The sequence below is a fragment of the Aspergillus tanneri genome (assembly GCF_003426965.1).
Source record: "Aspergillus tanneri strain NIH1004 chromosome Unknown AapTan_8_pilon_pilon_pilon, whole genome shotgun sequence".
Taxonomy (NCBI): Eukaryota; Fungi; Ascomycota; class Eurotiomycetes; order Eurotiales; family Aspergillaceae; genus Aspergillus; species Aspergillus tanneri.
In genome coordinates, this window is record NW_022984635.1 from 3,052,176 (window position 1) to 3,063,663 (window position 11,488).

General features: G+C 44.7%; 3 protein-coding genes across 3 annotated transcripts; 1 reads left to right on the plus strand and 2 right to left on the minus strand.

Moving 5' to 3' along the window:
* Positions 1 to 2,826: 2,826 nt before the first annotated feature.
* ATNIH1004_011580 (DUF3435 domain-containing protein) lies at positions 2,827 to 5,773 on the minus strand (the record flags this gene model as incomplete). Its single annotated transcript, XM_033576142.1, has 5 exons — positions 2,827 to 3,776; positions 3,844 to 4,220; positions 4,296 to 4,937; positions 5,008 to 5,395; positions 5,446 to 5,773. 5 exons carry the CDS (start codon positions 5,771 to 5,773, stop codon positions 2,827 to 2,829), a joined length of 2,685 nt encoding a protein of 894 aa, XP_033421997.1.
* Positions 5,774 to 6,331: 558 nt separating this feature from the next.
* ATNIH1004_011581 (uncharacterized protein) lies at positions 6,332 to 7,396 on the plus strand (the record flags this gene model as incomplete). The annotated part of the gene is made up of 1 exon (XM_033576143.1): positions 6,332 to 7,396. One exon carries the CDS (start codon positions 6,332 to 6,334, stop codon positions 7,394 to 7,396), a length of 1,065 nt encoding a protein of 354 aa, XP_033421998.1.
* A 2,871-nt stretch (positions 7,397 to 10,267) lies between these two features.
* On the minus strand, positions 10,268 to 11,249 carry ATNIH1004_011582 (uncharacterized protein; the record flags this gene model as incomplete). The annotated part of the gene is made up of 2 exons (XM_033576144.1): positions 10,268 to 10,881; positions 10,931 to 11,249. 2 exons carry the CDS (start codon positions 11,247 to 11,249, stop codon positions 10,268 to 10,270), a joined length of 933 nt encoding a protein of 310 aa, XP_033421999.1.
* Positions 11,250 to 11,488: the final 239 nt, after the last annotated feature.

Below are 11,488 nucleotides of genomic sequence, written 5' to 3' on the forward strand. Positions count from 1 at the left end.
TAGGTTCTCCACCAGGCAGACGGACTTGGTATCAATGTGTATTGTCTTCCACCAGTTGTTGTTTCCCACCAGCTCTTAGTTTCCACCAGCTGTCAGTTCTACCAACTCTCATTTTCCACCAGCTGTTAGTTTCCACCAGCTCGCAGTTTCCACCAGCTGTCAGTTTCCACCAGCTGTCAGTTTCCACCAGCTGTCAGTTTCCACTAGCTCTTATTTTCCACCAGCTCTTATTTTCCACCAGCTCTTATTTTCCACCAGCTCTTATTTTCCACCAACTCTCATTTTCCACCAGCTTTCATTTTCTCAGGTCTCGTAGTAGAACGTAGTAATAATTTCGCAGTCCTTCCATGACCGCTGTGACGTCTCTACAGTATCCGTCCATAGGAAAACATTAGAATAGAGGTAATCTTTGCTAAATTTACTGCAATTCTAAATCCGCCTTGGGTGAAAGCCATAATTCAAAATATCAACATGAAAGGTCATTCAGATTCTCTATTGCTCCTTAAAGAACCTCCACGGGAACAACTGAAATCAAGGTGGTGTCAAATCCAACATTCTGCTGTCTCCAATCCCCCCCCCTTCTCCCGGCCGGGCCGCCACTGTAAAAACTATTTTGTCCAAGACGCTCAGTTGACCTCAGGGCGGGCCTTTAATTTTTTTTTTTTTTTTTTTTTTTTTTTTCCCTCCCCCACCACATACAGCCGTCGTACCTCCGTGGCTGCGCCATAACTCCAGATATTCTAGAATCTGGCCTCGTGTAAAATCTTAGAATTTGTATTGAGCAGCTAGTTCATGGTAAGTAACCTGCCTGGGCTTCGGATAGTGTGAGGCCTGAAATCGATTAGACTGCAATTAATACTGTGATTAACAAATACTTACTAATTGCTCCTCTGGAGGAGGCCAGCGGCCGTCAGAATTAAAAAAGACTATTTGGCCGTTATGTCGCAACCTAATTATTAAAGAGACATCTGCGTCACACTCCTGACAGTACTCAAAAGCTTTCAGGAACAGGTGGTTCTTCCGTCGGTTCCGTTGTTGACATTTTGACTTGGCGCTATCTGATCGGCGGCGCTGGATGGTTCTTGTTCCTGGAGCCATTATGTGAGTTTGTACAACGGATCCGGAGAGGGAAAAGGAGACTTGGGAAACATACAGGTGCGTCTGGCTTTAAGAATTTAAGGCGAGAAAGACCTTGACACCCTTAGGGTGCACGAAATCTCGCAATTAATACATGAAGGGTGATGACTGAGGTGATGAGGGTGATGAATAGCAGCACAAAATACCTTTCTATCTACTGTATTAAAGAGACGATGCCTTATTTGGTGGAGGACCAGATCCGACCTCGGACGAATTGCTGACTTATGTTGGACGGGTAGTTCGTTATACTTGGTTGCGGCGGCCATTTATCACCCAGGGTGCGTATATAGCACCCAGGTGTGTATATAGCACCCAGGGTGATAACTGGGAGACATCCCCACCAATCATTATCTGTGTGCTCTAATCTTTCTACGCTAAAGGGTTTCATGTACGTGGCCCAGCACATTTTAATTATCAGGACTGAAGATCATCCCTGTGAATTCCCTAATCTCTATTTTTCTAGCGTTTTATATACGCGGCCACACACGTTTTAATTATAAGGACTGAAGATCATCCCTCAAACTTCTCCAATCACCATTATCCAGGCTACGTGGTCAGATCAACGGTAACAGAAAACTTCTTTTTCCTTCCATTATTTCTTTTCTTCTCTTCTCTTCTCCAGTTACTTTTAGAGTGATATGATGAACGACGAGCGACAAAAAAAATTAAAAATAAACAAAACCAAGCACTCAACAGCCTAACTACCAGTCTTTGGGAATAGGCCTCGGACTCACCCGCGGGTGACCCTCAACGGGTGGACAAATAGGACAAACAGCACAAACACGTGACTTATACTCATATTTTTAGATGAATCATCACTTTTATACATCGAAAAAAGGTTACTTTATTTTATCCATCCTAATAAGGTTAGTATCTAGTCTTGGCGGGTAAGTAAGGGTAACCCTCAGCGGGTGGAGGTTCCAGATTTGCTCACCCATGGAGGGTAAGTCCGAGGCCTGTTTGGGAAGAACATTGTGAAGTCATCAAAGATTGTCTCGATATTAGGCGCGCATATAGGCTTCGAAGATGAGGCTATAGTAACGGCGTGTCAAGGGCTGAACCCGTAGAACCTATAAGATAGGCTATGTACAAAAAGGAATCGTTGAAGGAGGGAAGAAAGGAAGGGGAAAATGCACAGTAAACAAATGAGGTGAAAGTCACGTGATGTGGGTCTTCGGGGGCCAATGGGGCCGACGGGGTCAACAGGGTCAACGGGGACAACGGGGACCATAGGCCCGAGAAGTCAAACGGGCTCCAGCCCTTTACACGGCGTCTCTCCAAGACTTAATCATTGACCAACTATTGCCCTCTTGGCTCCTTGGATAATACAGAAGAATAGTAAACGACACCTACTGCTGACATAAATTTAAAATGCACCTTATGTAGTCAGTATACGTTTGAAGAATGACTACAACTTCTATGTTACTAGTGTCTTTGTCACTCACAGACGTAAAGAGGTACCACGCTTCGATTTGTTCTTGACATGGTCAGGAGGTTATTCAATCGTCACTACTGGACATAAGAGGAACGAGTACATTCTGTTACGGGAGCTCTAAATAATCGCGACAAATAAGGTACGCTCTAATGAAACAGCCACCAACCCAACCATAGCTCCACCAATTGTGTCCAAAGAGAGAAAGACATAAATGGCGCAAGGGAACCGAAGATTGGAAAAGTAGAATCTGACGCTCATGTTCGAAGGCCATGGACACCCTCAGCATGCCTCCGCAAGTGCATCTCGTGCAAGACGGACAGATCGCAAAAATTACATTTCCGGTCCATCAAATGTGATGTTCTGAAATGCCTCTTCACTCCATTATAGTCAGAGTATGTCTTGGGGCATTGGAAGCATGCGAATGTTTGCTCTGCATTCGGGATATGTTTCCTGCCAGAGGTACGTTCCTTCTCCCACGACGCAGTCGGCTGCGCATCAGCCTTTTTCTTTCGAGCTGGTGGAGATGGAACTACAACGTTATTGTCAGACGGAGCAGAGCGCTTCGGTCGTCCCCGAAGGGGCCCACCCTCCTGAAAGCCGCAATATTGTATTCCAGCAGCAACAGCTTTGTTACGCCGTGTCCACTCATCTTCCAATGAATCGGTGGTGGGCCAAGTAAAGAACGTCTCCACGAGAAGAATCTGCTCCGATGGCATTGCAAACTCCTTCCGTAATACCTCTCGCGCGGGCTCGTCACTGACAGCTCCACCGGTCAGCTGTCTTTCAATGTCAATCACCGCCTGTTTCCGACTGAAATCACGGCGCATCTCCTTTCGCCGTTTGTCCTGCAGACGCCGACGCAGATTGTGGACTTGACGCTTCTGGTCCTCCAGCATCGCTCGCAACGCTGGGTCATGAGAGCGGTCGCCGCACTGAGTCTCCAACTCAAATTGCCAGCGCATGGCCGATTGCAGTTCCGGGTCCTTCTCCACTAATGTCCGGTCAGCGTCACTCAGGTATCGTGGTCGCCGCCGATCAATCCAACGGCTCATCCGGGTCACAGCCTTTGAGAACTCTTCATCAGGATTGAGGCCGCACATGATCTCCTGTAAGCCAGTATGTCGACGGGGACGATAGTGTTTAATAAACGTTCTGCTAGTGGCGTGGGCCATGATCACATTGCGTTGTGCTTCACTGACGAAACCTGGACAAAAGACTTAGTCTGCCCGCCATTTAGAGAAGAGAACTTCGGGGATTTATAGTTCACCTACCACTTTTGTCAAGTAAATCACCTCCTCCGTATCGGAATTGGTGAGAGAAAAAATGATTAAGGAAGCCGTGTATCTCACTGAATGTCCTGAGCTGTGCGTCGAGTGTGCTTCCATTCATGGGCGTCTCCCACAAAATACGGGGCTGACCACAGATCACATCGACCTTCGGGAAGACATAGTAATTATCCATCTCTTTTTTCAAGGGGAGTGGCATTTCCTGTCGGCCACCCTCAACAAGCAGTCTCCGGAGGTCTTCCATCGAGGTCAAGTGAGGCGCTTCAAACGCATGGACGTAAAATAATATACTGAAGAGCAGGACATGCGGGCTGAAGACAAGTGATACGCCGTAGACGATTTCAGGTAGCGCGAACGTGTTGCTAATTAATCAGTTAGTCCGATTGTAGCAGACAAGCCATGGGATGGGTAGGTGTATGGCACCGGGTGCCACCTACAGCTTCGACATGCCCAGGACGCTTTTCACAAACTGGGGCTCGAGTTCTATCATCGGCACTGGAGGTCCTCCGTGCGGATCCTGCTGGAGCGATAATTGTAGATGCTTGAACTGAAGATCAAGTATTGCCTGTTTCCGGTTGATGGTAAATAGCCCAATAGTGTTGTATAGACACAGAATAATCCGCTGAAACCCCAAGTAGAATCGCTTTTCCCGGGTTTGAAGGATTGTCTCGTTGAATGGGATCATATCTTCGATGTATACTGGGACATTTGCCCGCGGTTGTTTGTCAAGGCCGCGTTTATCAACCAAGTATCTCATGCCCTGTCCATTTTCATCAGAGCAAGCCTTGGGAGACGATAGGGGGCTCAAGAAACAAACCGTGCGAACTGCCTCGCCCATCTCTTTGCTCATCTCATGTTTAGTAACCCGTATGTAGTAAATTCGAAAGTACTTCCAATCCGCATCAAGGGAGCTGGCCTTCCCATAGCCTTTCAGACGGCGACCATCGGGATTGTATTCCAGCTTCAGACACCAATTCAGAAATCGATGCATGTCATTTGGAGACGCCTCACGCAGTGCATCCTCCGCATCACCCCACTTTCGATCGGCGGACGGCTCCATTGCTTTGATTTGGCAGAACCTGAGATGAGGCATGCCGGTCAGTTGATAGTAACTCGCTGTAAGCTTTCAACAGTATCCTGGTCACTTACCAAGCCCAACGCTCTTTCAGTCGAAGGTTCAGCTTCTTTGTTTTGTTGGATCGGCCGTAATCCTCCGGCACCTGGGCCAGGTCCTCATCCGTGTCATCACCTGGGACTTGATATCGGGCCTGGTGGACACGTTCCACATTCGACGGGTCTGCTTGTGACGGTTGTGTTCCAGTGCTTGGATTTGGCTTCTTCCGAGTAATCTTTCGAGTCGCTGGGGGGGAACACTCCGGCTCGGTGAGATCGGTCTCAGAGGAGTCGGGCTCGAACGGTCTATCATGGTCGGTATCGATGGGAGAGGTACAAGAGGATTCGCTTGTAATTCCGTGGTTGCTGACATTGGGCCTCCGACGATGCATGGCCAGGGAATTGCGCCGACCGTGCGAAGGAACTGCCAAGGAGCTCGAGACGTTTTAATGAACGACTAATAGAAGGTAGCACGGAGGGACAATAAGAGGGAGAGCTCTGGAGTGGTGCTTGAGTCGAAAAGAGGACAGAACGTTGGACGAAGGATAGTTGGGGAGAGGACATTTATAGCCATGGCGGCTGGGTACTGGCCAGAGTGTCGCGGGCGGGGTGCTGAAGGAGACCATTTTCGGCGCCCCCGTAGGGGTGCAGACAGCGACGGTGAAGCGATTGATGAGCCCTCAGGGAACAAAGGATGTAAGCGCCCACGAAATGGCAGCCTGAGGCAGAAGCGGTGAGTGAGCTGGTGCGTGGTCGAAGGAGGCGGGAGCGTGGCGGAGGGAAGTTGCTGAAAGGCGGCCATTTTTGGCGTCACCTGCTGCCGAAAAAGGCAGCGAAATAGCAAACCGCAATTCTTTATAAGTATATTTAAAGTAACTATATTTTATATAAAATATAGTTTTCTATTTATCCCCCTTTTTAATTTAAATACAGTGATATGTGTTTCTTAGGTTAAGTTTAGTATATATCTTAGTACCAGCCAAGTAATCTATAATCTCGCTAACAAGTGGTAATGTAAGGGGCTAGAGCCCCTCAGCCTACTCGGGCCCTCAGCCCTCGTGTTTCCTTTCTCCTCGCCTGCCACATGATTAGTATATTGATTAGTACACTCTATCATGTGACTTCCCCCCCCTTACTTCGCAATCGTCTCATCGCTGTTTCCTCTTCTCTTTCCTCTTCGACGATTCCTTTTGTATCCACCCTAGTTATTAGGTTATAGAGGTTTAGCCCTTGACATTAGGAATCGTCCTTGTCTGCCTGTCTGCCCGCTCGCCTGCCCGCTTGTCCGCCCGCTCGCCTGCCTGCCTGCTCGCCCGCCCGCTTGCCTGCCTGTCCGCCAGTCTATGGGAATATCTTTACGATGTCCGACCCGAATCCACTCCTCCTGCTTGTGCAGCAGCTCCAGCAAGAGCTCCAAAACCAGCGCCTTGATATTCAAAACCAGCGTAATGAAATACAGCAACTACGTGCGGACCTTGATGCTTCCCGAACAGATGTCCACCAGCTTCGTACGCAGCTTCTTTCCGTCCAGACACCCAGATCCCGCCTGCCAGATCCGCCTCGCTTTAACGGTAAACCATACACGCTTCGCACATGGCTCCCGTCAATTAAAGCAAAACTTCGATCAGACCAGCTCGTAGGAGCTGATGCTTTTGACTATGTATGGGATCGACTAGAACAGTCTCAGCAAGCTTCTGTCCTGCACCTCCGCCAATCTGCCGAAGAAAACCAGCTATGGGATCCTGAAGTTATTTTCTCTTTTTTTCAGCGTCTATGCCATAACCCACGGGAACAGCAGGAGGCTATTCAGCGCTTTACTTCTATACAACAGAGGGATGACGAATCGCTTATCGCCTACCTTGCTCGTTTTGAACGACTTTCATATGAAGCCAATGTAAACTCATGGCCAGATATATCACGTGTTACCACGCTACACCGGGGGCTACGGCCTAATCTCCGTCGAATACTAGAAGACTCGAATAATTCTCTCTTTGATCTTCCCTATAATGAATATATTGAACTTGTCCAGAGTACCGATCGGCGTACCCGTCCTAGTCCAAAATCAGCCCCGAAACCAGCTTTGACCCCGAATACAGACCCAATGGATACTGATCCGGTCCGAGTCAACTCAGTTAAAATAAACCCCAATCCTGTTCATGTTGGCTCTGTGAGAGTAGCCCGAGCTGCTTCGCCTGTTTTATCTGATTCTTCTCATGAATCCACCACCTCTGACCGCCGCCGTTTCCGACTTGCGAATAATTTATGCCTTTACTGCGGTTCTAATGATCATTGGATCGCAGACTGCGATGCCCGCTCTACTTTGTCTGATACTTCCGAGAAACCTCCGAAAAGCTTACAGCCCGCGCCAGCAACCCGCCTCGCTATTAGGCCTCCTTCGGAGGCCTTATATAGGAAGGGGGGGTAGTGTAAGGGGCTAGAGCCCCTCAGCCTACTCGGGCCCTCAGCCCTCGTGTTTCCTTTCTCCTCGCCTGCCACATGATTAGTATATTGATTAGTACACTCTATCATGTGACTTCCCCCTTACTTCGCAATCGTCTCATCGCTGTTTCCTCTTCTCTTTCCTCTTCGACGATTCCTTTTGTATCCACCCTAGTTATTAGGTTATAGAGGTTTAGCCCTTGACAGGTAAGGGGTAATAATTTTTAACAGTAATTTTATTTAAACCGCGGTAATTTACACAGAGTCGCAGTGTTCCATTGGACTTTAGTATAAAAATAATAGGTGCGCTAGCTGGGCTTTTTAAAAATAAATCTATCCCTTTTCTAGCGCTGCTTTAATATATCTGCGTAGAACTGCGAGCTTACTTTCAGACAAGGGGTAAATTAGTTAGTATAGGGGTTTTTTTCCTAGTTATATATTAATTACATGGTTGTGGTCTGCATGCATAGGTAAAATCCCTGTATTTTTTTTAAAAAAGACATTTTTAAACTTTTTATAAATTACAGGTATTTGTATTTTTTTTACTAATTGTTGCAGAACCCACACGGATTTTAACCTAGTTATTTTTAGTTATGGATATGTACACTGTGTAGACTTGTTTTTTTTTTTTTTTTTTTTTTTTTTAAAGTGTAATTTACCTCTACTTTGTTAATTATCTTAACTTTTTTCTCCGGAGGTATTTTCCGGTATTCCCATGTTCCTAGTTCCCAGTCGATGTTTGGGTTCGCCTTTTACCAAGGGTATCCTAGAATTATATTATAATAGTTTATATTAACTATATTAAATATTCTTTCAATCGTTCTACAAACACCGTGGTAATCTTGGGTAGTTACCCTTAGCCTGTAGTATCCGTAGTAACAAATACAGTGACTATTTAGGGCCACTATTCTCTACAGGCCTATTACAGGCTCCGGGAGGTGCGCATCTGCGAACCTTTAGCTAATAAAAAAAGGCTTAATACCCCGAGTTAATTAACACACAAGTTAGAATAGTGCGCTCTTGTGCTTACAGCTTAATTATAGTTTTAATAGTATTATCTTTTAGATTTTTTCTTCCTCTAGGCCTAAAGCCGCAGCTGCTTGTATTACTAGGCCACCTAGTTTTTTTTTACCTGGTTGTCGTCTCTTCTTGCATGTTTGGGATATTAAGGTATAATATATCCCTTTTCTCTGTAGATATAGTATTTAATATTAGGGTTATATAACTATTATTGCTTATAACCTTGGGACCTATTAGAGAGTTTTTTTTTTAAAGGCGCGATTATTACCTCTCCATAGCTTGTTTAGGCCCTGTTAACTGGAAGGTTGTTGTCTTTCCGTGTTGCCTGGGGTTATTATCCGGTGTTGCATAGCTAAGCTATATTGGCTTTTTTATTCTTTGCTTGCGATATTTCCTTGCGTCGACCCGGTATGGAATCTTTAATTATTTAAAGGTAGGTAATATAGCCTTTATATATCTTTAGTTTATTAGGGTATTTAAGCGCTTTTATATCGCAGGTCTTGCTTAACTCTTGTCTAGAGGTGATCCTTTTATTATTTTTTCTGTGTATGCTTCTGGGAGCTAAACTTTTTATTAGTTAAGGTAAGCTGCAAATTCCCGCATGTTTTAGTAATCCTGTTATTTAGTATTATAGTAGTATTGGCTCGCATCTTTTTACAGGTTAATAGGGTTGTTTAATTAGCGTAGTAAAAATTTGCGAAAGTCCTCCTAGGTAGGTTTATTAGTAACTTCCTTCTTGTGTTACCTTTATAGGCGGATAAATATTATACATAGATGTACTGTACCTTCCACCACTTTTTATTATATTATTAGTAAAGTAGTAGCGATTTTGTTCAAAATAGGTTTCCATGCGTGTAATAAATATCTAATATTCCTGTATATTTTTTTTTTATATATTCTAAGATATATGCTGGGGGTACTAGCAGTTTTAATATATATATAGGCTCTGGCATAGGCTGGGGTATAGTTTCTTATAGTATTCTATAGTTAGGTATACTTATATTAGATTCTGGCTGTAAAATTATTGCACTTTAGTTTTCTTAGATATATTTTTTATAATTAATAAGCTTTTATAATACCCTCCTTTTATTTTCCATGTGTAATTTTTTAAGTTCCTGCTTTTATTAGTGTATTTAGTCCCGGAGTTCGGCAAATTTATTATCTGATAAAGAATTGTTTGTTATTGTAGACCTAGTAGCCCCTTTTTAAGGGCTATTACCTTGCAACACAGCTGTTTCCTTAACTATTTTTTAGCTAGGCCCGGATTCATCGAAGCATCAGGTTGTGCTTGGATAGATGCGGTATTCTCTAAGACAGGGTTAACAGAATTCTTGGTGTTTCGGGTGACTTGGGAGCCAGCACGCTGCACGCGTCGAGGTGCCATAGTGCTCCTTTCAGCGGGTTACTATTAGGGTAAGCAATTAGAACTGTTATGCATAGGGGTTGGTAACGAGCTGAATGGGGCGCTACAGTGCGAAAGGGAGTGTTTATATAGGAGAGAAGATAGAGCCTAGACTGCGGCAAAACCATGGACAACCGCGGATAACCAAAACCGCAACCGCAAATTTGCGGTTTTGGGGCTGATTTAAAACCGCAAACCGCACTGTGGGCGGTTGCGGTTTTCACTTTGGAGAACCGCGGTTTTGCGGTTATCCATGGATATGTAAACATTACAAACATGCTGAAACTCGTGACTTTCCAGTGAATGCATAAATTGTGCACTTTTCGCAGTATTTTTGGAGTATCTAGTATGTAATAGATTACCTATATCTCTTAATTTGAAACCTTTAGAATACACTTTTAGACCAAATTCGATTTCTCTTCTAAGTCTCTAATATTACAGCTTATCAATCTCAAATCCCTCAGGTAGCTTAGGCCTCTTCCGAACCCTCCCTGACCGCGCCTGCGTCTTCTCAATTGGCATATCGGGAAGTGGGAGACCATTATCAGCATCATCTATAGCCTCAGAGGTGTTACTTCGGCACCGCTTCCGTTGTACCTGCTTAGTTTGAGCTACAGGCTGCGTGGTAGATAACCCTTCTTCTGCCTCGTTATCAGATTCATCTGTATCATCCTCAGATAAATCCTCTGCTTCGCAACCCTCTTCTTCATTATCACTAATTGGTTCGAGTTCATTAAGCGATGGAACAGGCTGTCTTGTCTGATCAAGCATAGCAGCCTCTCCGACAGAGAGATACTCTTTAATCATCTCTAGCTCGCTTTGTTCAAGATCAAACTTAGATGAGAAGAGATGGAGCATTAGATCTTTAATTGTGCCTGGCTTTAACTGTCCCCGACGATAGTGACAGACATCACGAGCACAATTAAAAAGCCGCTCAACACCAGCGCCACTTGCAGGAACTGAGAGGATATCTCGTGCAATCTTTGCAAGGACTGGATACTCGTGCTCATGCTCCTTCCAGAAGACCCGAGGATTACCTTTTGTGAGCCCTATAAAATTAATTAACTTCAGAATAGTATAGAAATAGAGAATATGTACCTTTTGCCAAATACCGTGTTATTTCATCCTCCGGTTGATCCACTTCAGCTTGTAGAGCTGTCTGTGATTCACATAATAGCTCAAGCTCATTTTCAGCAGGATCAAAGATTGCTTGGTTATCAACCGGTTCTGTTTCCTGGATAACCTGCTGCTGATATCGCTTAAACTCCTTCTGTAAAACCTCCCGGTAATGCTTCATGAAATCGACTTCCTCTCCTTTCTCATTTTTTCCTCTCTCAATCCGCATTATCAAAGTATCGAAGCTTCTTTGATGGACAGAGAATTGTTGCAATCGCATAGACTGTGCCATATGACTCATTGTCTGTTTCAGTGTAGTATTTTGAGAGCTTTTTTTTTTTGCTGACTGAAGTGCCTGAAGCATTCTCCTTTTCCATGGGACAGCTTTACGTTTCAGTTTCTTCTCAACGTCATCAAGATGATTAAATAGCCGATTATAGATACTGAAGACATGGTGAACTGTAACATCTCTGGTCTTTGATAATACACTAGTAAAATCAAAGAAAGGCTTAGTGATCAGAAGCAAATATTCAACTTGGC